A 27,734-nucleotide genomic window follows, 5' to 3' on the forward strand; every position below is an offset into this window, starting at 1 on the left:
CAGTAATCTGTCACTTTCTAGAGCCATTTACCCATTAGGCCCAACGGGATGACAGCACAGGATCTGTGAGTTTTTTGAAGCTCTAGAAATGTGTCAGAGACTCTCCCAAACAGTGTTTGGCTTCAAAATGTGAAAAAAAGAAAGAAAATGACAAAATAGCAAATGTGTCACCATGCAGTTGATCGACTTCCCCCAGAAGCTCTACTGTCCCTGCCTAGCACTGCTGTCTCCTAATTGCCAAGGACAGCAGATGCTTTTTCATTCTCTTCACCTGTGTCCTCTCTGCAATCATTGACATTGTTGACCATCATCTCCTCCTTGGCATTCTGTCTTCTGCCAGCGTCCCTGGCACTCCACTTTCTTCCTGCCTCTTAGGCTTGCTTTTTGTTCTTCTCTGATAAATAACAAATGACAAGGGGTGAGCCAGGAGAAGGGCTGGGAAGCGGTTCCCACAGCCTGGATCGTTAAGAGACTGCAGTACTTCTGGGAGGGGCTGGAGTGAGGGATAAAGCATGAGGTTGGAGTTTAGGGAGGGACCAGGTCAAGCAGGGTCTGGCAAGTCACAATGAGGAGTTTGGTCATTCTCTTTAAAGTAATAAGGAGCCATTGAAGGTTGTAGCAGGACTGTAACATGAAGAAATTTGTGTTTCACTCTTAGAGACCTTTGGTTGTGGGGTGAAGGACCTCAGGCTATTGTGGTGTTTCAGGAGAAAGATCATGGTAGTCAGGTGAAACAGTGACAGCCGTAGGGAGGGAAGAAAGTGGAGGATTCATGAGCTATTGACAGGGCTTGGTGCAGTTTAGACGTAACAGGTGAGGGAGAGGGAGGTGTTGATGACACTGAGGTTGCTGATTCTGAGGCGGGAAACAGAGAAGTGGGCTTAGAGGGGGAAATGATGAGCTCGGTTTGTACCTGTTGAGATGGAGGTGCTTGAGGGACACCTGACTGGCCATGTCCAGGAATGGGGGATGGTTGGTGAGTCTGGAGCTTGAGAGAGAGGTCAGGGCTCCCTGCGTCAATCCCTCCCCCGTCAACACCAGAGGGAGTCTCTTGGGAGGTGTCCCTCCCGTACCATAAAATTGGTCGCATTTGATCAGAATAAAGGACCTCCAGTGACCGTGGGTGACCACAGATGCTTCTTTAGAAAGCAGTCTCACAGCAGAACGCATTCTGGGAGGAGCTTCGAGGGCCACAAGGAAGGGGAAGGAAGAGGAGGGGACAGAGCTGTGAGACATCGAGCTTTCCTCTGCAGATCTGAAGAGCACAGTCAAGACCACAGACACCCGTGGAGGCCCTCCCAAGACATCTGCTTCTCTGGGACTGGGGGCCTTGCACAGGACTGTAAGGAGTTGGTTGAAGGACTTGGGGAGCCCAGAAGCTACCACTGAGCCAAGGTAAGTGCTGGCTTGGATGGAGCTCGCCAGGCAGGCAGATCTGAGCAGAACAGACAGAAGGGCGGTAAGGAGGGAGCTGGAAGGGGAGCCCTGAGGGGGCTAAAACACCCCTGGCTCTTATTTACCCAGGCTCGGGGCTGCCATGGCCACCTTTCTGAGAAGGGTGACCTCAGACACTGCAGGGTAACTCTGCCAAGTCAAGACTGTTTCATCCCATTTTCACAAGAAGAAAGGACACAGGACCCTGTAAGAAGGATTCTCCTTTCTTCTGGAATCCTGTACATGCCGTTAATAATAGGACTAATGATTCATGCCCGTGCTGCAGAGTACACTCATTTTCCCATTTGATTCTCACCAGCAGTTACAGGTTGACTGGATAAGTGTTTTAGTGCCATTTTATAGGACAGAAGACTGAGGCATGGGGAAATGAAGCAATCTGCCAAAGATTGCAGAGTGGGGTAGCAAGGAGCAAGACTCAATGTGAAACATCTGGGTCTCAGTCCGTGCCCTTTCTGGGACATCATCCGTCCATCACTTTCCTGGGGAATTTGGTGAAAGTCATGCCGGTCTGGCCGATTCTCTCCCTACACACGAATCGCGTATCTTCTATGTGTGCCAGCATCTGACCGAGGCCTGGTCTCTGTCCTTGAGGAGCTGACTGCCTGCAAAGAGGGTCTGAACACAGCTGCGAGTGACCAACCCGGAAAGTAATACCTGCCAGGGTCCTCAGCGAGCCAGGCAGTGTGTGGTGGGTGCAGGATGAAAGAGAGAGACTGCAGGGTATGGGCTCGGGGAGGTTCCCATGGAAGGTGGCTCCTGGCTGAGGCTCAAGGGAGGATCTGGTGTGCAAAGAGGTGGCAAGAGGCACCCCAGCAATGGGGAGCAAAGTGTGCAAACCCCCAGAGGCAGGAAAGCAGGTGGGAAAGTCAGGTGTTGGGGGGAGCACAGCTAGAAGGGGTGTGTGTCTGCTACTGGGGGGTGTACAGAGCACTCACGGGTCGGTCCTTTGTTGTTGTTGTTGTTGTTGTTGTTGTTGTTGTTGTCGAGACAGAGTCTCACTCTGTCGCCCAGGCTGGAGTACAGTGGCGTGATCTCAGCTCACTGCAACCTCCATCTCCTGGGTTCAAGCGATTCTCCTACCTCAGCCTCCCGAGTAGCTGGGACTACAGGCGCGCACCACCACACCTGGCTAATTTTTTGTGTTTTCAGTAGTAATTTTTTGTATTTTCGCCGTGTTAGCCAGGATGGTCTTGATCTCCTGACTTTGTGATCCGCCCACCTCGGCCTCCCAAAGTGCTGGTATTACAGGCACGAGCCACCGTGCCCGGCACGGTCCATTTATTTATTTAGCTCTAAGTGGTTTTCAAATATCATCTCATTTAGTCTCATGACAAGCCTGTGAGGTAGGCATTGTTGTCAAGTCCCCTTTAAGATAGGGAAACTGAGGCACGGAGGTTTTAAGCAAGCAGCTCAAGTTGCCCTATGGACAGGATTGGAATGCCACCTGCCTGGCCACCATGCCCCGCTGCCTCCCATTAGAACCTGCTGTGGGCCCTCTACTGTCTCCACGCAAGTGCTTCAGCTGACATGGTGGCTGCAGATGCCAAGCTGCAGTCGTCGCCCTCTGCTCCCTGTTGCATTCGGGCCCCATCAGATCCCGTCAAGCTTCCCTGCCCCTGGGAACAATGCTCCCCCACCCCACCCCACCGGCTCTTTCATATCCAGGTGTTTCCTTCCGGTCAGAAGCAGACACAGCTGAGGAAACAGGCCTGTCCCTGTCCACAGGGGCCAGCCCGGGCAGCAGGACCCTCACCTCCCGGTCACTTGGGAATCTGAAAAGTAGACCTCATGGGGGCAAGGGCTAAAGGTTGAGGGGCCCCCTCAGGACCCAGAGCTCTGTCTTCTCACTCCCTTACTCCCTCACTGCCAGCTCACTCACCACACGCTCTGATCCAAAACAAAAAACAAAAACACAGCTATGGTGTCTGGTAAGCCTGAGCTGCCCCTGAAACCCTGAGGGCATGAGGCAGCTGTGGTGGGAGAAGAGGGGAGGCAACAGAGGCAGGTCACCCAGGCTCTGCAGGTCCCCTGTCTCTGTGCCACAGGAGCGGCTGGAGGACAGGAGGCAGAGTGTGGCCCTGGGAAGCTCCGCGTCTTGTCTGCCCGGTCTTTATTCCTGCAGGTACAGGGAGGCCTAGGTGGTGGGTTCTTCTGTCTGAACAGCTTGTCCCAGGAGCCAGCAATGAGGGGCTGGGGGGATGGGGGGACAAGGGACTATCAGATCTGGAATCTTCATGACAGAAACACTGAACCTGAGCCAGGCTTCCTCGGATCCTCCTCCAAGCCCCCTTACTTCAGTATTCTCTTCTATCCAGGAGGTCACCCCCACTTTATCTCACACCAATGACAGGGAGCAGCACCTATGAACAGGTGGCCCCCATTCGCTTCTTTCTGCCGTGTCCATAGAATGCCTCTATGGTTCTGTGGTCGGTCCTTGGGCTTGTTGTACCCCAAGGGAGTGATGAGCTGTGTGTGTGCACCTGGCTTGCGACTCATTCAATGCTGATATTATGTGTTTAAGGAAGAATGGTCTCTGAATCCCAATTCACTCATCCCTTTGTTCGTTCATTCATTCTTTGTCTCCGATCTCATCCCTCTGCCAAGAACTGTGAAGGGGAGGGGCGCGGTGGCTCACGCCTGTAATCCCAGCACTTTGGGGGGCCAAGGCAGGTGGATCATGAGGTCAGGAGATTGAGACCATCCTGGCCAACATGGTGAAACCCCGTCTCTACTAAAAATACAAAAAGTTAGCTAGGCGTGGTGGCAGGTGCCTGTAGTCCCAGCTACTTGGGAGGCTGAGGCAGGAGAATCACCTGAACCCGAGAGGTGGAGGTTGCAGCGAGCCAAGATTGTGCCACTGCACTCAGCCTGGTGACAGAGTGAGACTCTGTCACAAAAACAAACAAACAAAGAGTGAAGGGCCTGGGTTACAAGCTAGAAGGATCTGTTAGTTATAAGTTAACTTAGAACTAACAAGTTAGCCCACCACCGTTTCATGGTCACCAGCAGAAGACATGAGACTCCAGAGTTAAAGACAAAGAACTCTATTACTCACAGCACAACTAGCAGCATGAGCGTCGTGACAGTAGGTCCTGCTTGCCCCCAAGTCCCAGGGCCGCCGCAAGGAGCCCAACCCAAGTGGACTCTGTGCATCACAGCCCAGGAACCCTGAGCCTAGGAAACCCCAAATTTTCACGACGAGCTGCAAACAAACCTGCCCAACTTTTACCCTGAAAGGAGCCATTATCTCTATTCTATTGACAGCAAATTAATCTGCCTTCTGTCCTAGAATGGACAGTTTGCTGTACAAACGTATTTGAAAAGATGATACAGAAGAATGCTCACCAGGCATGCACAAACAGAAACCTATGGAGAATTGTCTCCCAACATCTTCGTAGTGTCCCCCACTCATTGCGCCCCAACCATGCTGTCCCTTAAAAACACTGGGCACCCTCGCAACTCAGGACTTGGCTATTCTCTTTGCTTAGAGCGTTCTTCCTGCAGATACCGCATGGCTTGCTGTCGGGCCTTTTTCAGGTTCCCACTCAAATGGCACCTCCTCAGGAGATCTCCCTGATCATCCTTTTAAAAACCAGCTGGGTGCGGTGGCTCACATCTGTAATCCCAGCACTTTGGGAGGCCGAGGCGGGAGGATCACGAGGTCAGGAAATGGAGACTATTCTGGCCAACATGGTGAAACCCAATCTCTACTAAAATACAAAAGATTAGCTGGGCGTGGTGGTGTGCGCCTGTAGTCCCAGCTACTCAGGAGGCTGAGGCAGGAGAATGGCTTGAACCTGGGAGGTGGAGGTTGCGGTGAGCCGAGATCGTGCCACTGCACTCCAGCCTGGGGGATAGAGCGAGACGGTGTCTCAAAAACAAACAAACAAACAAAAAACAAAACACATACAGACTTGGGGATTAGGGGAAATAAGGAGATGCTGGTCAAAGGGTATGAAGTTTCCATTAGATGGGAGGAATACGGTTTCTGAGATTCATTGCACAGCAGGGTGACTATAGTTAATAGTGGTGTATTATATACTTCACAACTGCTAAGAGAATAAATATTTCAAATGTTTTCACCAGGAAAAGGATAAGTATTCAATGGATATGTTAATTAGCCTTATTTCATCACTCCACGTTATATATGTCTATCATAATATCACTTTGTACTTCATAAATATATGCAATTATAATCTATCAATTGACAATCAAATTTAAAAGTTTATATTTAAATCTATATTTAAATATCTATATATCCAAATATCCATATGTAGACACTGCACACTCCTCCCCAACTCTAGAACCCCCCCTTCCCAAGGTTATTCTTATACCACTATCTTTATCTAATATACGATTTAATTCTTTGGTCGATTTTCTGTTCCCTACACACCCGCTAGAGTGCAAACTTTCCGAGAGCAGGCATTTTGTGTATTTTAACTTATTGTCACATCCCCAGGACCTGGAACAGTGTCTGACACATAGGAGGTGCTCAGGAACTATGGAATAAGTGAAATAATGAGTGAATGCTGTGGGCAGTGTAAGTGAGAGGCCACGGCGGGGGTGACCACAGGGCGTCTCCCAGGTTGTTGGGATTTGTCCCTTGGTCACTTTCCTGCTGCCTATTTTGGCTGCCAGGAGTCTTGCTGACTGTGGGTGGAGGCTGGTGTATTGCTCTCCTGTAATGTCTTATTCTTGCGCTAAGGCGGGAGGGAGAGGAATTTTTAGATGAGCCCTGACATGCTCATCTAAAACATGTTCATGACATGTTTGGTTGGTCAGTACCTTGCACATTGCCCTTGTGGCACAAAAGCAGCAGTCAAACATTGCAGCCTCAGCTGTCCATGATAGGGCCCGAGAAAGATCGGCCACCCCCAGGTGACAGAGGTAGCTGCCAGGTCAATGTGGCACAATGTCCTTCTCACCATTGTGTCTGTCTCCACGCTTCCTATGGGACTGCTGTCTTCTCTGCAGTATTCTGAGCATCAAACTAATCTCTGTTTCCTGTGTCGTTTATTGTAGCAACCATACCCAACAGACGTGTTTCTGTCGTCTAGCCCAAGGGTAGCTTTGGGACAGTGTCCCTGCCTTGTCTTCATGTGAGTGCCTGACATTCATTCATTTATTCAAGCATATTTATCAAGGGCCTTCCATGTGGTATAAACAGTGTCAGGTAATGGGGACTCAACAGTGAGCAAAATGGAGCCCCTGCCCACGGGGAGCTTATATTTTAGTGGCGGCAGCCAGATGATAAACAAATGCAATAGCGTAGTCCCCTTACCTGCAGGGGACACACTCCAAGACCCCCCAGGGGATGCCTCAGACGTCCAGTAGTACTGAACTTGGCTGCTGTCAATCAGAACACATTTCTGCTCAGGTCTTGCACCCACACATTTAATACCCTTTCTATCTTAATGAAGCACTGTGGCCACAACTTTGCAGTTTCAGATGAGACAGCAAAACTAGCAAAAAGGTCTTTTTCCTTCACAATTTCATGGCTAGAAGATTTGTCCTTACCACAGATCTTAGCTACTTCAACATACAATTTTTTTCTTTCCTTGTTAAGATGAGAACTTTTGCCTTCTCACTTCAAGGGAGCACTTTACAGCTTCTCCTTGGATGATTGACGGCAGGCAGGTTCAATACTATCGGAGGTCTTAGGCATCCCCTTGACGTATCTGAATTGCCAGCCTCACTTCTCTTGCACCTTGGGGCCATGAGTAAGTAAAATAAGGGTGACTTGAACACAAGCACTGCGATACCACCACAGTTCATCTGATAACCATGATGGCTTACAGTCAGGTAGCACACACCGTGTACACCTACTGAACAAAAGGACGCTTCACATTCCGGGCGGGACAGACCAGAACGGTGAGAGGTTTCATCATGCTCCTCAGAACAGTGTGCAATTTAAAATTTAGGAATCATTTCTTTCTAGAAGTTTTCATTTAGTATTTTTGGACCACAGTTGACCTTGAGCAACTGAAATTTCAGAAAGTGAAGCTGCAGATAAGGGAGGATTACTGTACAGGGCATCGGGTGCTAGGGAGAAGTACAGAGATGCACCGTGTTTGTTGAAAGACGTCTATGGGCACTGTGTGGCAACCCTAATGCCCAGCCCATTTCAGAAATTCTGCAAGTAACTTTTCTCTTTGTGAACTGCAACTTGAACCACAATATAGAACATGGATTGCCAACATGTCTGCTTTTTTTTTTTTTGAGACAGAGTCTCGCTCTGTCACCCAGGCTGGAGTACAGTGTGGCACAATCTTGGCTCACTGCAACCTCTGCCTCCCAGATTCGAGCAATTCTCCTGCTTCAGCCTCCTGAGTAGCTGGGACCACAGGTGCACGCCACCACACCCGTCTAATTTTTGTATTTTTAGTAGAGACGGGGTTTCACCACGTTGGCCAGTCTGGTCTTGAACTCCTGATCTCGTGATCCACCTGCCTTGGCCTCCCAAAGTGCTGGGATTACAGGCGTGAGCCACCATGCCCGGCTCATGTCTGCTTTTAAGAGCCCAATAGGTAGCATAAATGGTGATGTGGACAGGCTGATAGTGCTGGTGTGGTGTGCCTGGCACTGCCCCCGGCTTCAGTGTCCCCATTGTGAACTCAGCAGGGACACTGAGATCCTGGGGAGCACATGGCCCTTCTACAGGGAAGCTGCATGGCAACTCCAGCTAACTGTCGCCACACAGGATCGTGGGTTTGGTGTCGCTAGATCTTCCAGTTACTCCTTTTAAATAAAAGCTGGAAATCTTGATTTTTAGATGAAATACAACTTTTAAATGTTGGCCACAGATTCAAATTTCCAAAAACGGTGGCATCTCCTGGGGAAGGAAACTGATGGGCCAGAGCAGCGGTCCCCAACCTTTTTGACACCAGGAACCAGTTTCATGGAAGACAATTTTTCCACGGACGGGGTTTGGGGGTGGGGAGGGGTTGGCTGGGTGGGGAAGGGGGCTGGGGCTGGGGATGGATTCAGGATGAAACTGCTCCACCTCAGGTCATCAGGTATTAGATTCTCTTAAGAAACGGGCAGCCTGGATCCCTCGAATGCACAGTTCACAATAGGGTTCAAGCTCCTATGAGAAGCTTATGCCCCTGCCGCCACCCCACCGCTAATCTGACAGGAGGTGGAGCTCAGGCGGTCCTCGTGGCCCACCAGCCACTCACCTGCTGCTGTGTCCCTAGTTCCTAACAGCCCATGGATCAGCGCAGGTCCGCAGCCTGGGGTTTGGGGGACCCTTGGGCCAAAGGATAGCTAAGAAGGAGCCTGGCCTTTCACTGCATAGCTATCTGTGCCTTTTAGAGTTTTGCCATATGCATGGTTTTTTATGTGAAAAGTGAATTTTAAAAATATACTAGACAGAGCACAGTCTCTGAGAGTCTCTTGCATGAGTCTGCGAAATGGGTAGTCTTCTTAAGCACTGTATTAGTCAGGTCACTCCAGAGGAACACAACAAATAGGATAGAGAGAGAGAGATTGGGAGGTGGGTAGGGGGTGGATAGAAAACAAAAGGATGTATTAGCAGGGATTGGCTCCTGTGATTGTGGCTGCTGAGAAGTCCCTCGTCTGTGGTCTGTAAGCTATAGAGGCCCGGGAAAGCCCGTGGTGTGATTCCAGTCTGAGTCCAAAGGCCGAGAACCAGGGAAGATGATGGCGTCAGTCTCCACCCAAGTCCGAAGACCGGAGAATGAGGAGCGCTGATTTTTGTCCAGGGGCAGGATGGAGGTCCCAGTTGAAGCACAGAGAGCACATCAGGCCCTTCCTCCTCCCTCTTGTCTATTTCAGGCCCTCAGCAGATCACGTGATGCCCACCCACATGGCTGAGGGCAGATCTTGACTCACTCCCTCCATTCAGATGCTCATCTTTCCTGGAAACACCCTCACGGACGCCTCCAGAAATAATGCTTCCCTGGCCATCTGGGTTTCCCTTGGTCTGGTCAAGTTGACACCTAAAATAAACCATCATAAGCATGCTGCGTGCATGGGGCGGTGAGACAGTTTCAGTGTGCTAATGGTGGGCCATGGGTGTGTGAGGTCTGTTCCAGGGGTCTTGGGCAAGTTCAGCCACCCTGCGGTCATTACGAGGTGGCAGACTGGTAGACGATGCAGCCCCAAGGGGCAAGGACTGTGTCTCATTCATTCATCTCTAACCTCTCAGGTCTTGTGCGATTTCTGCCCCATGGATTATGTTCTGAAGAGGCTCTTTGATTTACTCAGCAACCTCAGCCACCCAAAACACTGCCAGGAACTCAGAAGACAGCCAGAGGGCCTTCTGAGCAAATAGAAGTCGCAAGTCCATGCATGGAAGTTTGATGCTCTTTTCATTGATCAGTTCTCAGGCTTTGTTTCTTCATTTTACATACAAGACAATTGCATGTGCTTATCCAGCTTCCCAGCCTTCAGCAAATTGGCAGTTGGGTGGAGGAGCAGACACAGCCCAGGCAGGGCTGCAGCCAACACAGAAGGCACTTTGTTCAAATCAGAAAGAGGCACCCCTCTGAGCAGACAAATTACAGCAAGTTCCTCTTTGGATGGATGAATTGCAAAACCTCACCCTCCCTGCCCGGGTAAATTACAAAAAGGCCAGCAGAGCAGTGGGCTGGACTGCAGCCTCCACTCACCCACTAAGTGCAGGACACAGTCGGTGCTGCTGAAATGAGGAATCACACATGAGAAGTCAAACAGTAACAGCCACTCAGTGTAGGGTAAGGTTGTCCTCACCTACTGATAGCTCCTGCCATCGTCACCGTTTTATGGCACGGTGCATGCAATCAGCTTCCATCAAGACTCATTGAGAAAACAGCCAGGCGCCGTGGCTCACACCTGCCTCTAATCCCAGCACTTTGGGAGGCCAAGGCGGGTGGATCACCTGAGGTCAGGAGTTCAAGACCAGCCTGGTTAACATGGCGAAACCCTGTCTCTACTAAAAATGCAAAAATTAGCTGGGTGTGGTGGCAGGTGCCTGTAATTGCTAGCCTCAAGGAGGCCGAGGCAAGAGAATCGGTTGAACCCAGGAGGCGGAGGTTGCAGTGAGCCGAGATCACGCCACTGCACTCCAGCCTGGGCGACAAGAGGGAAACTCCATCTCAAACCAAACCAAACCAAACCAAACCAGATTAATTGAGAAAACATTCAGAGGCATGGTTTGGTGCTTGAAAGGGCAAGCTTTATTTCCTAAAAAATTCTTCTCATTCCTGAAGCAAAGACACATGAGATGTTGATGCATTTTGAGAATGAGCTGCTTCTATTTCCATTTCCTGTCTACGTGCAAGCTTGTCCCTTGGGGGCTCTTCCCCTACACTGGTGTGGCCAGCAGCCCCAAAGGACAGGAAATCGACCACAAAGGTCCCCTGGGGGAGGAGCAAGGAAGCAGCACCTGCACAAATATATAGAAACGCTGAATAAATGTTTGATGAGTGAATGTGTGAGTGACTGAAGGAATGAATAAATGATCAGGGAGGCTTTCTGACAGTTACTGGTAGAGTTTCTTAGAATTTTACTTTCCTTTTTTAATTTTATTTTATTTTATTTGAGACAGAGTTTCACTCTTGTTGCCCAGGCTGGTATGCAGTGGTGCGATCACGGCTCACTGTAAGCTCCGCCTCCCAGATTCAAGCGATTCTCCTGCCTCAGCCTCCCGAGTAGCTGGGATTACAGGCACCTGCCACCATGCCCAGCTAATTTTTTTGTATTTTTAGTAGAGATGGGGTTTCACTACATTAGCCGGGATGGTGTCAATCTCCTGATCTTGTGATATGCCTGCCTCAGCCTCCCAAAGTGGAATTTTAGTTTCAATTAAAAATCAGCCCAGAAGCACTCTCCATTTGCCACAAAAACTCCTGGGATCTTACACTTTTCTCTTAGTCTTTATCTGTGAGATTTCTTTTCTTTCAAGGCTGCCCCACATTCATTATTAACCCACGCCACCCCAGACAGAAGTTTGCGTTCATTTTATTTCACTAAGACAGAGGGGGGCTCTGTGAGGTTTAGAGAGGGGAAAGGAGGGCATGTGGAGGTCACAGGAAGTGGCCACAACCCCATGACCCAGGTTGAGATCTGGGCTCTAGCCCTGGTTCTATCCTTCACTGGCCATGTGGCTTTCAGCAGTAGTCTTCACTTTCATTCGTTCATCAAATATTCATCTAAAATAGGTATTCATTGTCCACTGAGTGGGTGCTGCCCTAGGTGCTGGACATGCTGCAGTGAACAAGACACGCCCCATCCCAGTATTTGTGGAGTTCACATTCTAATTACTAGCCAAGAAAACTAAGCCTGACAGCAAAATTTTCCATACTGATAAGTGCTATGAATAAAACAGAGTGTGCTGCAGTGTGACAGGGAGGGCTATTTTGGACAGGATGGTCAGGAAAGGCCTCTGAGGAGGTGACATTGACAATGAGACCTGAATGTTGACGGGGAGCCAGCTGTGGGGAAAGCTGGGGGAAGGGTGCTTCAGGCAGGGGCGTGCAAAGGCCCTGAGGTAGGACCAACTTTGGCGGGACGAGATGCAGCTGGAGAGGTGCGCTGGGGCCCGATCAGGTGAGCTTGTCAGCAGCGTGGAGTTCACTAGGAGATCGAGGAGAAGCCATTGGAGATCTTGAATCAGAAAATAGATTATAAGGGGAAAGAACGGAAGCTGGGAGACCCTGTAGGGGTACTGCCATGATCCATACGAGAGATGATGGTGGCTTGGACCTGGTGGGGCAATTCAGGTGGAGGTTATAATGATCATTCTCCACATCCACACAGGTCACACAGGGGGACCTGGGAACCCCAGCCTCCTGCACCCCGTCTGGAAAGCTCCTCGTGGCTTCCCTCCGCCACTGGATGTGGGGTCAGGACCTGAATCTACCTCATGCCCACCTGCCTGTCTACCCCACGCAGTGGCTCTGCTCACACTGTCTTGTCATTTTCAGCTCCTCCCCCTTAGACTGGAAAAGACTCAAACTCAGCTAGAGTCTCATTTTCATGAAATAAAATTTCAGGAAGTTGGAGTTTTCTTTTTTTTTTTTTGTTTTTGTTTTTTTGTTTTTGTTTTGTTTTGTTTTGTTTTTTGAGACGGAGTCTCGCTCTGTCGCCCAGGCTGGAGTGCAGTGGCGCGATCTCGGCTCCCTGCAAGCTCCGCCTCCTGGGTTTACGCCATTCTCCTGCCTCAGCCTCCTGAGTAGCTGGGACTACAGGCGCCCGCCACCGCGCCCGGCTAATTTTTTGTATTTTTAGTAGAGACAGGGTTTCACCGTGGTCTCGATCTCCTGACCTTGTGATCCGCCCGCCTCGGCCTCCCAAAGTGCTGGGATTACAGGCGTGAGCCACCGCGCCCGGCCTGGAGTTTTCATGTTTGAATTTTCATCATTCACTCCAATTTCGATGCCTACTTTTATTCACAAAAACAGGCCAGGGAGCATTTTCAGACAGCATGGCACGGATGGTTGACACGTTCCTCTCTGTACTGGGGTTTCGGGTCCCTGATCTCCAGGCCCAGCCCTTTAGCTACAGGGTGTTGTTCAATAGTCTGACATTCTACCTGGCGCTTTTGGGTGTGTGATCTCACAAAGGAGGTGACTGAGGCTCAGAGAGGCCAAGAAAAAATGAGCCACACAGGCTAATGGTGGGGGAGCCCGACTCGAACCCAATTCTTCAGACTCCAGTCAGTCACGTCCACAGCACAGCATGAATCAGCTTCTTAGAGCAGCCGTCCCTGAAGCTCAGGGAGGGAAAAAGGGGGATTATTTTAATAACTTTATTGTTGTTGTTGTTGTTATTTTAAAAGTTAAACCCACAGCACAATGTTCTTAAATTGACCGGTGGGCTCCCAAATGTTCATGTTATTACGACATTCTTGAACATAATATGTTAGCTCTCTTTTGTGTGTGCCATCTGTCATACAAAAATAAGGTCAAATGTACTTAATATTAAGAAATCAGAAAATGTAGAAATGTATTAAAATAAAAATTACCTGCGACCCCACTGTTTATGGGTAAGTAAGTCACCTTTTTTGTAGTTTAGTGTGTATCATTAAGAGGTAAGAGACTGACACACACACAAGTACAGTTAAAACTAGGGGAAATCGGAATAAAATGTATCGACATCAATATCCTGGGGTTTTTTTTGTTTGTTTGTTTTTGAGACGGAGTTTCACTCTTTGACCCGGGCTGGAATGCAGTGGTAAGATCTCAGCTCACTGCAAACTCCATCTCCCGGGTTCAAGCAATTCTCCTGCCTCAGCCTCCCGAGTAGCTGGGATGACAGGCACCCGCCACCATGCCTGGCTAATTTTTGTATTTTTAGTAGAGATGTGGTTTCACCATGTTGGCCAGCCTGGTCTCGAACTCTTGACCTCAAGTGATCCACCTGCCTTGGCCTCCCAAAGTGTTGGGATTATAGGCGTGAGCCACTGCGCCCAACCAGTGTCTTGGTTTTGATACAGTAACATCATTTTGCAAGATGTGGTCACTGGGGGGAAACTGGGTAAAGGGTACCCAGGAACTCTGTATTATTTCTTGCCACTGGATGGGAATTTACAGTTATCTCAAAATTAAACGTTTGCTTTAAAAAAGAGATAAAGATTCCTTTATCTGACACTGACCTATTTTCTGACCCTGTAGTTTTTGTTTTTTTCTTCTTTTCTAGAATGTCATATAAATAGAACCATACGGCACACAAGCTTTAGAGCCTGGCTACCTTTACTCAGCATAATGTCTCTAAGATTCACGCACGTCGTTGCACGTAGTTCTCTTTTTAATGCCGAGTGTTTCGCTGTGTGGGTGTATCACAGTTTGCTCATCCACCCACCCACTGAAGGCATTTGTGTTGTTTCCAGTTTGGGGCCATTCTGAATAGAGCTGCTCTATATATCCACGAGCAGGTGTTCGTGTGGAACACAAGTTTTTATTCCTCTGGAGGAAATAGCTAGGGATTACAGGATCATGCAGTAAGTGATGCGCAACCTTATGAGAAATGGACAAACTGTTTTCCAGAATGGCTGTGCCATTTTGCATTCTCACCAGTAACGTCTGAGAATTCCAGTTCCTCCTGACGGGTTGATGGGTGCAGCAAACCACCATGGCACGTGTATACCTATGTAACAAACCTGCACGTTCTGCACGTGTATCCCCGAACTTAAAGTATAATTTTTTTAAAAAAAAGAAACAGAATTTCAGTTCCTCCGTGTGCTCTCCAGCACTTTCTATTGCTCATTTTAAAATCTGAGTCATTCTAATAGGCATATAGTGAGACCTCGTGGTTTTTACCTGCCTTTCCCAAACTGCTGATAGCATTGAGCATTTTTTCATGTGTTTATTTGCCATCCACATAGTTTTTTTAGTAAAGTATTTATTTAGATCTTTTGCCCATTTGGGGATTATTATTTGTTTTCTTACTGTTGAGTTTTGAGAGTTATTTATTTATCCTACATATATATATATTTTTTTGTCAGACGTGATTTGCAAATATTTTCTCTAGGTCTATACTTTGTTTCTTTATTTTATTTTATTATTTTATTTTATTGTTGTTGTTTGTTTTGTTTTGTTTCTGAGATGGAGTCTCGCTCTGTCACCCAGGCTGGAGTGCAGTGGCACAATCTCAGCTCATTGCAACCTCTGCTGCCCAGGTTCAAGTGATTCTCCTGCCTCAGCCTTCTGAGTAACTGGGATTACAGGCGTGCGCCACCACACCCAACTAATTTTTGTATTTTTAGTAGAGATGGGGTTTCAATATATTGGCCAGGCTGGTCTCGAACTCCTGACCTCAGGTGATCCACCCACCTTGGCCTCCCAAAATGTTGGGATTACAGGTGTGAGCCACTGTGCCCGGCCTGTTTTTTCATTTTGTTGAAGGCATCTGTCACAAAACCGAAGTTTTAAATTTCGATGAAGTCTAATTTGTCATTTTTTTCTTTTATGGATCATGTTTTGGTATTGTATCTAAAAACTTTTTCCTTAACATGAGGTTACAAGGATTTTTTCCTATGCTTTCTTCTAAAAGTTTACTGTTTTGAATTTTACATTCAAATCTATGTCCACTTTTAGTTCATTTTTGTGTAAGGTCTGAGGTTTATGTCAAGGTTTTGCTTCTTGTTTTGCATATTAATGATCAATTGTTTCATCACCATTTGTTGAAAAGATTCCTTTCTCCATTGACTTGCCTTTACAACTTTGTCAAAAATCAATTAACCATATCTGTGTGGTCCTGCTTCTGAACTCTTTGTTCTGTTCCATTGATTCATGTGTCTAGCCCTTCACAAATAACTTTATAGTAATTCTTAAAATAAGGAGTGCGAGGCTGGGCGTGGTGGCTCATGCCTGTAATCCCAACACTTTCGGAGGCCGAGGCGGGAGGATCATGAGGTCAGGAGTTCAAGACCAGCCTGGCCAACATAGTGAAACCCCGTCTCTACTAAAAGTACAAGAATTAGCTGGGCATGGTGGTGTGTGCCTGTAGTCCCAGCTACTTGGGAGGCTGAGGCAGGAGAATTGCTCGAACCCAGGAGGCGGAGGTTTCAGTGAGCCAAGATCACGCCATTGCACTCCAGCCTGGCGACAGAGCGAGACTCCGTCTCAAATAATAAATAAATAAATAAATAAATAAATAAATATTTAGAGATAAATCTAACAAAACATGCAGGAGCCATATGATGAAAACTATAAAATGCTGATTAGATAAATCAGAGAAGACCTAAATAAATGGAGAGAAATACTGTGTTCATTGATTACAGGCATGAGCCACCGTGTCTGGCCTAAATATTTATTTTTTAAAAAATATTTGCGGCTATTGTAAATGGTATTGTGTCTTCCGAATTCAGCCAATACAGATGTATACCATAATTTTATAACTGCATGGTATTTTGTTGCACAGATTAATTTATTTACTTGGTACTCTATAATTGTGCCTTTATTTTTTTAATCTGGTTTTTCTCTGTTGTTAACAATGTTTTAATGAATGTTGTTGTACATATCCTTTATCCATTTGTCCAATATTTCCCTTCGGATAGGTTTCTAAAAGTGAAATTGCTTGGACAAAAAAGTATGAACATTTTGAATTTTGATAAATATTGTCCAGCAGTCACCCAGAAAGGCTATACTAATTTCTCTTCTCACCAACTATGTATGACTGGAAATTTTCTCATATCCTATCCTTGCCAATACTGGATGTCATTATCTTTTGTCATAATCTTTGTCACTCTAATTTTTTTTTTTTTTTTGAGATGGAGTCTCCCTCTGTCACCCAGGCTGGAGTGCAGTAGCAACATCTTGACTCACTGCAACCTCCACCTCCCAGGTTCAAGCGATTCTCCTACCTCAGCCTCCCGAGTAGCTGGGATTACAGGTGAGTGCTACCATACCCAGCTAATTTTTGTATTTTTTAGTAGAGACAGGGTTTCATCATGTTGGTCAGGCTGGTCTCAAACTCTCGACCTCATGATCTGCCCACCTCGGCCTCCCCAAGTGCTGGGTTTGCAGGCATGAGCCACCACGCCCGGCCTGCCACTCTCATTTTAATATTCATTTCTATGATTGTCAGTAGGCTGAAATTGTAGTACGTTATAATTACAATCCATTGCTGAATTCAATTAGTTGATATCTATTTTTAAATGTTATATGGATATTTGTAGGTGAGCAGCGTGGTCTATTTTGCTATTTTGGTAAAATATGGATGTATAAAATTTACCATCTTAGCCATTTTTAAGTATATAATTCAATGGCATTAAGTACATTCACAATATTGAGCAACGATTACTGCTATCCATTTCCAGAACTTTCTCATCATTCCAAACAGAGACTCTGTACCCATTACACAATAACTTCCCTTTCATCCCTTCCCCAGTCCCTGGTACTCTGTCATACTTGCTGTCTCTGCCTCTGTGAATTTGCCTATTCTAGGTATCTCATATAAGTGGAATCATAACAATATTTGTCCTTTTATGACTGACTTACTTCACTCAGCATAATGTTCTCAAGGTTCATCCATGATGTAGCATATATATGAATTTCATTCCTTTTTAAGGCCGAATAACTTTCCACTCTATGTATACATCATATTTTGTTTATCCGTTCATTGCTTCTCTGTTGATGGACATTTGAGTCGCTTCTACCATTTTGCTGTTTTGAATAATGCTTCTATTAAGATTGGTATGCAAGGATCTGTTTGAGTTCCTGTTTTCAATTCGTTTGGGCATTTACCTAAAAGTGAAATTGCTAGATCATGTGATAATTCTATGCTTGACTTTTTGAAGAACATGCCACACCATTTTCCACAGCAGCTACGCCATTTTGAATTCCCACCAGCAATGCACCACATCCTCCCAGAGTCTGCGCCCCAGAGCAATAAACTCAAGGACTGGAAAGCAGGGGAACTCCAAACAAATACAGTTCTCCACACCCTTGCCAATGCTTGTTTTTTTTTTTTTTTTTTGGTTGGGTTTTTTTTTTTTCTTCTGTATATATAAAACGGTCATTCCAATGGGTATGAAGTGCATGATCTGTTTTTTTTAAACTATCTTTATTAGATTTTAGTATCAAGGTTAAGCCATCCAATAAACTGAGAATCTTCCCTTCTATCTCCATGTTTTGGAACAGATTAAATAATATAGATATTTTCTTTGTAGGTTTGAAAAAACTTATCAGAAGAACCATCTGAGCCAGACATCACTCCCTCGGAGCTAGTTCTTTGACAACTGTCTCTATTTCCTCACTGGTTACAAATATAAGCAGTTTTTCTGATTCTTCTAGAGCCTTTTGAGTCATTTTTATTTTCCTAGAAAACCAGGTGTGACACAGGGGACTCAGATTTTCTTTTTTGGTATAAATAAATATATATATATGACATTTATCATTTCTAATATTGTCTCTTTTTTATCTCTTTTGAGATTAGCTTTCCCAATTATATGTTTGTTTGTTTGCTTGTTTTCTCTCCAAAAACAAGCTCTTGGATTTGTTTGGAGTTCCTCTGCATTCTGGTCATTGGGTTTATTGCTCTGGGGAGCAGATTCTGGCAGGATCTCCCACTGGGGTCACAGTGGGACAGCCAGAGGTCGTGCTTAAGGGAGGGCTCTAGAGCCAGATGGTCTGAGTTCAAGTCCTCATTCCTTACTTACTAGCTATTTGACTTTGAATAGTTATTTAGCCTCTCTGTGTTTCAGTTTCCCCATCTATAGAACTGGGGAGGGGGGCAGAGATAGAACCTGCCTCATAAGCTTAATATTAATATTAAAAAGTTGATATTTCTTAAGTGCTTAGAAGAGTGATGCCTGGCACATAGTAAGCACTATATAAGTTTTCTCTTTTCTCTTTCTTTTTTCAGCCAAAGTCTTGCCCAGGCTGGAGTGCAGTGGCACCATCTCAGCTCACTGCAACCTCCGCCTCCCAGGTTCAGGCGATTCTCCTGTGTCGGCCTCCTGAGTAGCTGGAATTACAGGCACCTGCCACCATGCCCAGCTAATTTTTTGTATTTTTAGTAGAAATGGTTGGGCTGGTCTCGAACCAACCATAACCATGTTGGTTGGGCTGGTCTCGAACTCCTGACCTCAAGTGACCGACTCGCCTTGGCCTCCCAAAGTGCTGGGATTACAGGTGTGAGCCAACGCACCCAGCCATAACTTTTCTTAAATACAGCTAGACTTCCCCCCAGCGTGCTAGAAGCCTAGGTCGCTTAGGAGCTTCTCCATTTCCCAAGGTGCGTTCTGCACCTTTCCACTGCTTCCACTAATTAACTGCCTCTTATTTTACAGAACCACCTCTGTGCAGAAAAGCAACCACCTTGTTTTCTATTCTGCTGCCTGAGACAACCACATCCTCCTCCTACACCCAAAGGCTCCCATGGAGAGCTCAGGTCAGTGTGGTGGGGGGGAAAGGGGTCTAGTGAGCCTGCTGCCGAGTGGGGAAGGCCCTTCTCATGGGTGAGGATGCCTCTAGGGCTGGCAGGACCCCCTGCACGTAGACAGGCTGCAAGACCACAGTTCAGGGATCCTGCCTAAATGTGAGAACATCTTGAGAGTTGGACATCTACACACTTGCACGAGGCTCCAACTGCTCACTGGACACTGAGCTTAACAACGGGAATAATGACAAGAATAGTCACAATTTATTGCCAAATACTTGTGACTATTTAACAAAAACCTATATAGCACTTATAATGGATTGAGGAGGGATAAAAGCACTTGACGAATATTAACTCATTTAGTCTTGGTTAACCCCCTAAGATAGGGATTATTACCCTCGTTTTACAGAAGGGGAAATGGAGGCATGCCAGGGGCAGGTACTTTTCCCCTAGTCACATAGCTATTGAGTGGTCAAATCAGGAGTGGAACCCAACGATCTAGCTCCAGTGTCTAGGCTTAATGATTTCAGTATGGATTGCCTTGCACAAATGCCAGAAGGATTCTGTGAGGTGGGGCTAGCACTATGATTATCCTCATTTTTCTGAAAGGGAAACTGAGGCCTGGAGAGGTTATATAATTTGCTCAAAGCCACACAGCTAGTAAGTGGCAAAGCCAGAACTGGGGCCTAGTCTGGCTGATTTCAAAGCCTGGACTCTTCACCCTATGTCAACTTGGGACAACAGGGAAAGATGACCGACCCCCAGCAAGGTGTGCATCATCTATTGGTCACCTGGAAAGTCAAAGATCACACCTTAGGCCACCAAGCCAAGACTCTAATTCCCCTAAAGATCCCTGTCCTGAGGAAGGGAAGGGCACCCCCTAGGCATCAGCTGCTCAGTTGTTAATATTCCTATGACATAAATTCTTTTGACGTCCATCCATCCATCCATCCACCCATCCATCCATCCATCGAGAGCCTCGTCCAATCAGAAGAAGCTCCACGGAGTCAGGCAACCCCAGTGAATCCTGGTGTTACAATATTCTGAGTCATCCGTAACCAGCTGGGGTTTGGAGTGGGAGGCTTGGGATGGGGAAGCACTGTGAAAATCTCCTAAATACAGTCAGGCACTGCATATTGGCAACGTTTTGGTCAATGACGAGCCTTATAAACAGCAGTGGTCCCAAGACAGAGTACCATATTTTTACTGTGCCTTTGCTATGTTTAGATACGTTTAGACACACAGAAACCATTGTGTTACAGTTGCCTACAGTACTCAGTGCAGTCACACGCTGTGTAGGTTTGTTGCCTAGGTGTGTAGCAGGCTATGCCGTGTAGGTTTGTGTAAGTGAGCTCTGCGATATCCATACACTGATGAAATTGCCCCATGACATATTTTTCAGAACATATCCCTGTAGTTAAGTGACACATGAAGGTATTTCAAATCCAACTTACTTTGCACTCACTTTGGAACAATAATTACATGCCATGCTGTCTTTTAGGAAAAGAGGTGCACCAATAAAGGTTTGTTGTATGTAAGCAATAGAAACTAATGTGGCCAATTTAATTTTTTAAAAATGTGGCCAAGCATCAAAGGAAAAGCTGAAGCACCAGACACCAGAAAGGGCAGGGAAAGCGTAGCCCTGCCACCAGGACAGAGAGAGGTAGGCAGGGTCCTTGGAGAGCACATCAGGCATCCTTCCCTCCTGGCCATTCTCTGCCCAAGCCTGAGAGAGAGACAGAGACAGAGAGTATCAGTCCTTGGGCAGCCTGGTCCTGTGCCCACACCAAGGTTGAAGCTAAGTAGGCACCTGGGTCACAGTCCCACCAAGACTGCAATGAGCAGGGAGGGACGCTGGGCAGGTGAAGCCACTGACTTCCCCCTCCAAAGGTATGGCAGATGACTCCCAGATCCAATGGGTAGAAGGAAACATCCCCAAATCAGGATGATTACCCTGGCAACTCAGAAGAGGAGTTCATCATGACCAGGACTGCAGTTGTCTTTCCACGTTATGACTTTTTTTTTTTTTTTTTTTTTTGAGACAGAGTCTCTCTCTGTCACCCAGACTGGAATGCAATGGCGCCATCTCGGCTCACTGCAGCCTCCGCCTCCTGGGTTCCAGCGATTCTCCAGCCTCAACCTCCCAAGTAGCTGGGATTACAGGCGTGCACCACCATGTCCAGCTAATTTTTCTGTATTTTTAGTAGAGACGGAGTTTCACCATGTTGCCCAGGCTGATCTTGAACTCCTGATCTCAGGTGATATGCCTGCCTCGGCCTCCCGAAGTGCTGGGATTACAGGCGTGAGCCACCGCGCCTGGCCTATGATTGTTTTTAACACTCTCCACCTTCTCACAGCTCTTAGAGTCCTCCCGTCCTACAGTTAAGAAGAGGGGTACCTGAGAAGTAAAATATTTATTTCAGGGTATGCAAAAGAGCAATATTTCAGGGGCACCAAGCTGTTGTTATTTTGCCATGCCTGCAAACAGGGGTAAGATTGCAAAGGTTTTCCAAACAATCTGAGCCTTTATACTGCATAGGGGTAAGGAGGATCAGGTGTAGGCTGGAAGAGGTGCATCTGGGTACTGGAGGCCCTCTAGGTGTGGCTTTCTGTGATTGGAGAGGCAATATGTGACAAAGGGAAGGGCTCTAGACCTGGAATCTATCAAACAGGGAGAGAATAGTATTTGTCCTGCCAAACTCACAGGGTGCTTGTCAGAATCAAGTGAGATAAGACATTGGAAAACACTTTGCATATCCATGAGTCAGTCAGAGAACAGTAGCTGCTTTAAAAGCAAACGGCCCCAGATGTCAGAGGATTAAGACAAAACATGCTTATTCTTATTCTCACTGCAGTCCAATTTGAGCTTCAAGCAGACAATGAGACTTATTCCGTCTTGTGCAAAGGGAAGGGGAGTATGGAGGACAGTGCAGGGAACACAGGCCTGTGAGTGACTTACATCATTTCCACCACATTCCATTGGCCAGAATGCAGTCACATGGCTTTTATCTAACTGCAGAGGAGTTTGGGAAATGCAGTATTGCTGTCTCTTGGCATCAAAAATGAACTTGGTTTGGTGAGCACATAGCATCACCTTACCATACCTATGGAAGACTCTCTGTGTGTACGCCTTTCAAGTGCTATTTAAATGTTATGTATTCAAGGAGATGAAAGATCTTTACAAGTACAAAACACTGCTAAAAAGAAATTATAGATGACATGAACAAATGGAAAACAATTCCAATGCTCATGGATTGGAAGAATCAATATTGTTAAAATGGCCATACCACCCAGAGCAATCTACAGATTCAATGCTATTCCTACCAAACTACCAATGTCATTTTTCACAGAACTAGAAAAAAGTATTCTAAACTTTATATGGAACCAAAAAAGGGCTCAAATAGCCAAAGCAATCCTAAGAAAAAAGAACCAAGCTGGAGGCATCACATTAACCTCAAACTATACTACAAGGCTACAGTAACCAAAACAGCATGGTACTAGTATAAAAATAGACACATAAACAATGGAACACAATAGAGAATCCAGAAATAAAGCTACATGCCTACAGCCACCTGATCTTTGACCAAGCTGACAAACATAAGCAATGAGGAAAGAACTTTCTATTCAATAAATGGTGCTGGGATAACTGGCTAGCCATATGCAGAAGAATGAAACTGAACCACTACCCTTTCCCCATATACAAAAATTAACTCAAGATAGATTAAAGATTTAAATGTAAGACCTTAAACTATATGAATCCTAGGCAATACCATTCTAGACATCAATCTTGAGAAAGAATTTATGGACTAAGTCCTCAAAAGCAATTGCAGCAAAAACAAAAATTGACAATTGGGACCTAACTACACTAAAAAGCTTCTTTTTGTTTTGTTTTGTTGAGACAGGGTCTCGCTCTGTTACCCAGGCTGGAGTGTAGTGGCACAATCTCAGCTCACTGCAATCTCCACCCCCCAGGTTTAAGTGATTCTCGTGTCTCAGCCTCCTGTGTAGCTGGGATCACAGGCGTGCATCATTACGCCTAGCTAATTTTTGTATTTTTAGTAGAGATAGGATTTTGCCCTGTTAGCCAGTCTAGTCTCGAACTCCTGGCATCAAGTGATCCGCCCCTCTCTGCCTCCCAAAGTGCTGGGATTACAGGCATGAGCCACCACACCTGGCCTACACTAAAGAGCTTCTGCGCAGTAAAAGAAATTATCAACAGAGTAAACACACAACCTACAGAATAGGAGAAAATATTCACAAAGTATGCATTCCAACAGAGGTCTAATATCCACAATATATAAGGAATTTACGCAACTGATTATGCAAAAAACAAATAACCCCACTTAAAAAAATGGGCAAAAGACATGAACAGACACTTCTCAAAAGAAGACATACAAGCAACCAACAAATAAGGAAAAATGCTCCATGTTACTACTTATCAGAAACATGAAAATCAAAACCATCTCACAGCACTCAGAATGGCTACTAGTAAAAAGTCAAAAAACAACAGATGCTGGCAAGGCTGTGGAGTAAAGGGAATGCTTATACACTGTTGGTGAGAATGTAAACTAGTTCAGCCACTGTGGAAATCAGTTTGGAGATTTCACAAAGAACTTAAAACAGAGTTACCATTCGACCCAGCAATCCCACTACTGGGTATGTATCCCCCAAGAAACAAATCATTCTATCAAAAAGACTCACGCACTTGCATGTTCATCGCAGCACTATTCACAATAGCAGAGACACAGAATCAACCTAGGTGCCTGTCAACAACAGACTGGATAAAGAAAATGTGTTGCGTATACAACATGGAATACTATGCAGCCATAAAAAAGGATGAAATCATATCCTTTGCTGCAACATGGATGGAGCTGGAAGCTACTACACTAAGTGAATTAATGCAGGAATGGAAAACCAAATACTGCATGTTCTCACTTACAGGTGGGAGCTAAACTTTGGGTACTCATGGACACAAAGATGGCAACAATAGAAACTGGGGGGTACTAGAAAGGGGAGGGAGGGAAAGGGGAAAGCGTTCAAAAACTAGTTAGTTTGGATACTAGTACTACTCACAGTTGGGTACTATGAGTAGTACTATTATTAGCAATAGTACTCATAGTACATAGGTGATGGGATCATCCATACTACAAACCTCAGCATCAAGCAATATACCCAGGTAACAAACCTGCACATGTACCTCTTGAACCTAAAATAAAAGTTAAAAATGTTTTAAATAAAAAATAAAAGCTTTAATATTAATAATAATATTAATACCTAATTAGTAATATCCCACATTCCTGGATGCAGAGGAGGATAATAATAATGGATGCCATTTATCTATTGACTATTTGAGTCATCAAGGATGTCAGACCTGCATATCATATATCAACAATGCTGAGTCACTGGAGATACAGGAAATATCCCATTTCTATCTTTCATTTAATCAAATCAAAACCAGCTTCAGTCTCTCATTTTCCAAGGTTAGGATGAACTCTAGCATCATTCACTTGGAGTGCTTTCCCCTCCGTGGGAGTTTGTAAAAGCTCAGGGTTTATAAAGTCTGGGTAGTTGGAAAAGGCTGTGGTCTCCAGTCCATGATGGCTGCAGCCACCAGAACTGCTTGGCCAGACTTGCAAGGTCCAGAGGGAGATAGAGCCTGCCTTGGGGGACAGTCTCATGCTCTGGTGATGATGGCTCAGGAGACCATTGCTGTGGCATCAGAGGCACAGGGTTCAGTGCTTAGCGGCGCTCATTTGACCTTTGCCACCACTGGTAAACTTTGTCCCAGCTGGTCTGATTTTCCTCATTCCCTGGAACCCTATATCTCTTGTGCTCTCACAGTCTTAGGGAATCCAACCTCCACCCTTGGGCTGGGCCACTCTCCTCTTTAAAAGCATCAACCTTCTTCTGCACTTAGACAATCCAGCTTGATTGGCTCAATCAACTTGCCAGGAGCCTCAGACTGAAGTGCCTCCAGGGGCCAGGCAGAGGATGTCAATGAGTGAAACCGAGGCATGGGGAACTAGAAAGACCTAGAGAAGCTGTGCTCATCTAAGAGGGCAGTTGCTCCCCACCCCCTACAATTGTCACCTGTGAGAAGAATCTAGGTTCAGTGTCAACAGATTGTCAGATTTTCAAGAGATGCCAGAAACCCAAACTGTTATGCAAAATCTCCTGACTTGTAAATGTTGGCAGCTAATTCATTGCTTTCTTTTCTTTTTTTTTTTAAGACACTATACAAGCCCAAACAAAACACATAGCAAGCCAGATGTGGACCAAAGCCTGAGAGTTTGTTTTAGCTACCCAGACATTCAAAAACAAAATTTATTTGAAGTGGTCTCCCAGGGCTACTGGCAACTTCTCTATTTTTGTGTGAAACACAAAAACTCAACTTCCCTTGCAAAGCAAGGGGACCTAGGCTCAGAAGACAAAGGCTTGGCTGCACTTCTGATGAGGGGAATGAGAGGAAATCACGTTTGTCACAGTTTTCAGCCTTTCCGTGCAAATATGCAGTGGAAGACAGAATAAGAAAGAGTAAGAAGGAAGGAAAAAAGAAAGGAAGGAAGGGAAGGAGAGAGCGAAGGAGGGAGGAGAAAGAAAAAAGACTTAGCACCAGCTAATGTTCTAATAACTCATCCTGCATTAACTCATTAAATCTTCATGCAAGGTAGAAATGCATAGACAGAGGAAAGACTGTCACTAACCTTCAAGCCAAGATAAATGATTTCCTCAACAGTCTGGGGAGATGATGCTCTGCCCAGCAGAGGGACCAGGTGGGCACATGCGGCTGTAACACCCTGTCCACGCTCAGCCTGGAGGAGATTCAGGACCAGGCCTAGCCAGGGACAAGTGTCTCACAGGGAACATGTGAGAGCCAGGAAGAAAGTGGGGGCTTCAGGGATGTGACCCCCATAGGCGTTGCACGGGTCTGAGGAGGGGCCAGACCATGGGCACTAGCATCTATGGTGACTTGGCCTAAAAAAATTTTAACTCTTGGATTGCAATCTGCCAATTTTTAAACATGTTATCTCTGTTCTACTTACTTCCAAAGGAATCTGAGACAATTCAGATGTAGATTAAATAGAATATAAAGCAGGAGCACCAAAAAGGACCAAGAAGAGAGATCCCTGTCACATGAGATGAGCTAATTTTTGAGACCGGGCCCCAATTTGACCATAAGTTTCCTGATAGCCAAGTCAAAGAGGAACCCTTGAGGCACGTGGTTTGTGTTGTCTAACGATTAGAGAATACACACTCACCTATAATGGCAAACTCTTGGTGGGAGCTAATTGCAAAGAGGAATTTATTGTGTGAGGAGTGTTTCCCATACTTCCTGTCTGAGTCCGGATCTGCCAAGAAGCAGACACCAAGTTCAAGGATTTATTCGGGGAAACACTGGTGTGACAGAAATGGAGAGGGACCTGGGAGAGCAGCTGTCAGACCCTGGTGCAAATCTGACTCCGAATGAAGGAGAAAAGGAAGAAGGAGCAGTGGAAATGCCTTGGACTGATGGGAGTCCAAGAAAAGCTCAGCAGGGCAGTTGGAGAAGCTTGAGCATCTCCTGGGGAAGGGCCTGCTTTAGAACCCACTACCATACCCCGTATTGGGTGGGAAGTGTGGCTCAGCAGAAAGTGATGGATTTCACAGCTGTCTTAGTCTGTTTGCATTGCTATAATATAAAGGAACACCTGCAGCTGGGTAATTTATAAAGAAAAGAGGTTTATTTGGCTCAGTGTTCTGCAGGCTGTACAAGAAGCAGAGTGGCAGCATTTGCTTCTGATAAGGGGCTCAGGGCTCAGGAAGCTTCCACTCCTGGTGGAAGGGAAGCCAGCATGTACAGATCACATGCTGAGAGATGAAGCAAGAGAGAGGGGGAAGGTGCCAGGCTCTTTTTAACAACCAGTTCTCAGGGGAGCTAAAAGAATGAGAACTCACTCACTACCACAAGGATGGCATTCATGAGGCATCCGCCTCCATGGCCCTAACACCTCCCATTAGGCCCCACCTCCAACACTGGGGACCAAATTTCAACCTGAGATTTGGAGGGTCAAATACCCAAACCACTACAACAGCACAACAACTGGGGACCTGCGTCCATTAAACTCCCGGTCGTGGGAGATGAGCAAGGTACATTCTCACAGCTACCACACTTCCCAAATGTCAGTTGCTTATTCTTGTACCACTTTCATGGTTTTTTTTTTTTTTTTTTTTTTTTTTCCCATGTCAGTGTACCACTGTTAAAGAAAAAATTTATTCTGACACTTGTTAAAATGGTAAGGAAGACTTATCCAAGGCTATTGCATTAGGAAAGAGAAACCAGGCTCAACGTGGAACACGGAAAAGCCAGTTGGGGATTTACAACCAATGGGCAGAGTGAAGGGGTCAGTGGATGGAAAATTCCTAAGAGGGGACATCAAGGGTTGGGGCATTCTTGCTAAACTGAGCTAACGGGA

General features: G+C 46.1%; 1 protein-coding gene across 2 annotated transcripts in view; it reads left to right on the plus strand.

Annotated features, from left to right (window-relative positions):
- The first annotated feature begins 1,245 nt into the window (after nucleotides 1-1,245).
- The window catches only part of PIK3R6 (phosphoinositide-3-kinase regulatory subunit 6), a 67,523-nt gene continuing 41,034 nt past the window's right edge, over nucleotides 1,246-27,734 (plus strand). Inside the window, exons 1-3 of one of the 2 annotated variants that reach the window (XM_050765277.1) lie at nucleotides 1,246-1,395; nucleotides 16,670-16,791; nucleotides 19,193-19,293. In XM_050765277.1, the coding sequence (XP_050621234.1) occupies nucleotides 19,281-19,293 (13 nt within the window). In that variant the 5' untranslated portion in view covers nucleotides 1,246-1,395; nucleotides 16,670-16,791; nucleotides 19,193-19,280. The remainder of the gene's footprint in view (nucleotides 1,396-16,669; nucleotides 16,792-19,192; nucleotides 19,294-27,734) is intronic. The other variant, XM_050765278.1, reaches the window with a different exon arrangement.

The sequence above is a fragment of the Macaca thibetana genome, chromosome 16, assembly GCF_024542745.1.
Source record: "Macaca thibetana thibetana isolate TM-01 chromosome 16, ASM2454274v1, whole genome shotgun sequence".
In the NCBI taxonomy this organism is placed as follows: domain Eukaryota; kingdom Metazoa; phylum Chordata; class Mammalia; order Primates; family Cercopithecidae; genus Macaca; species Macaca thibetana.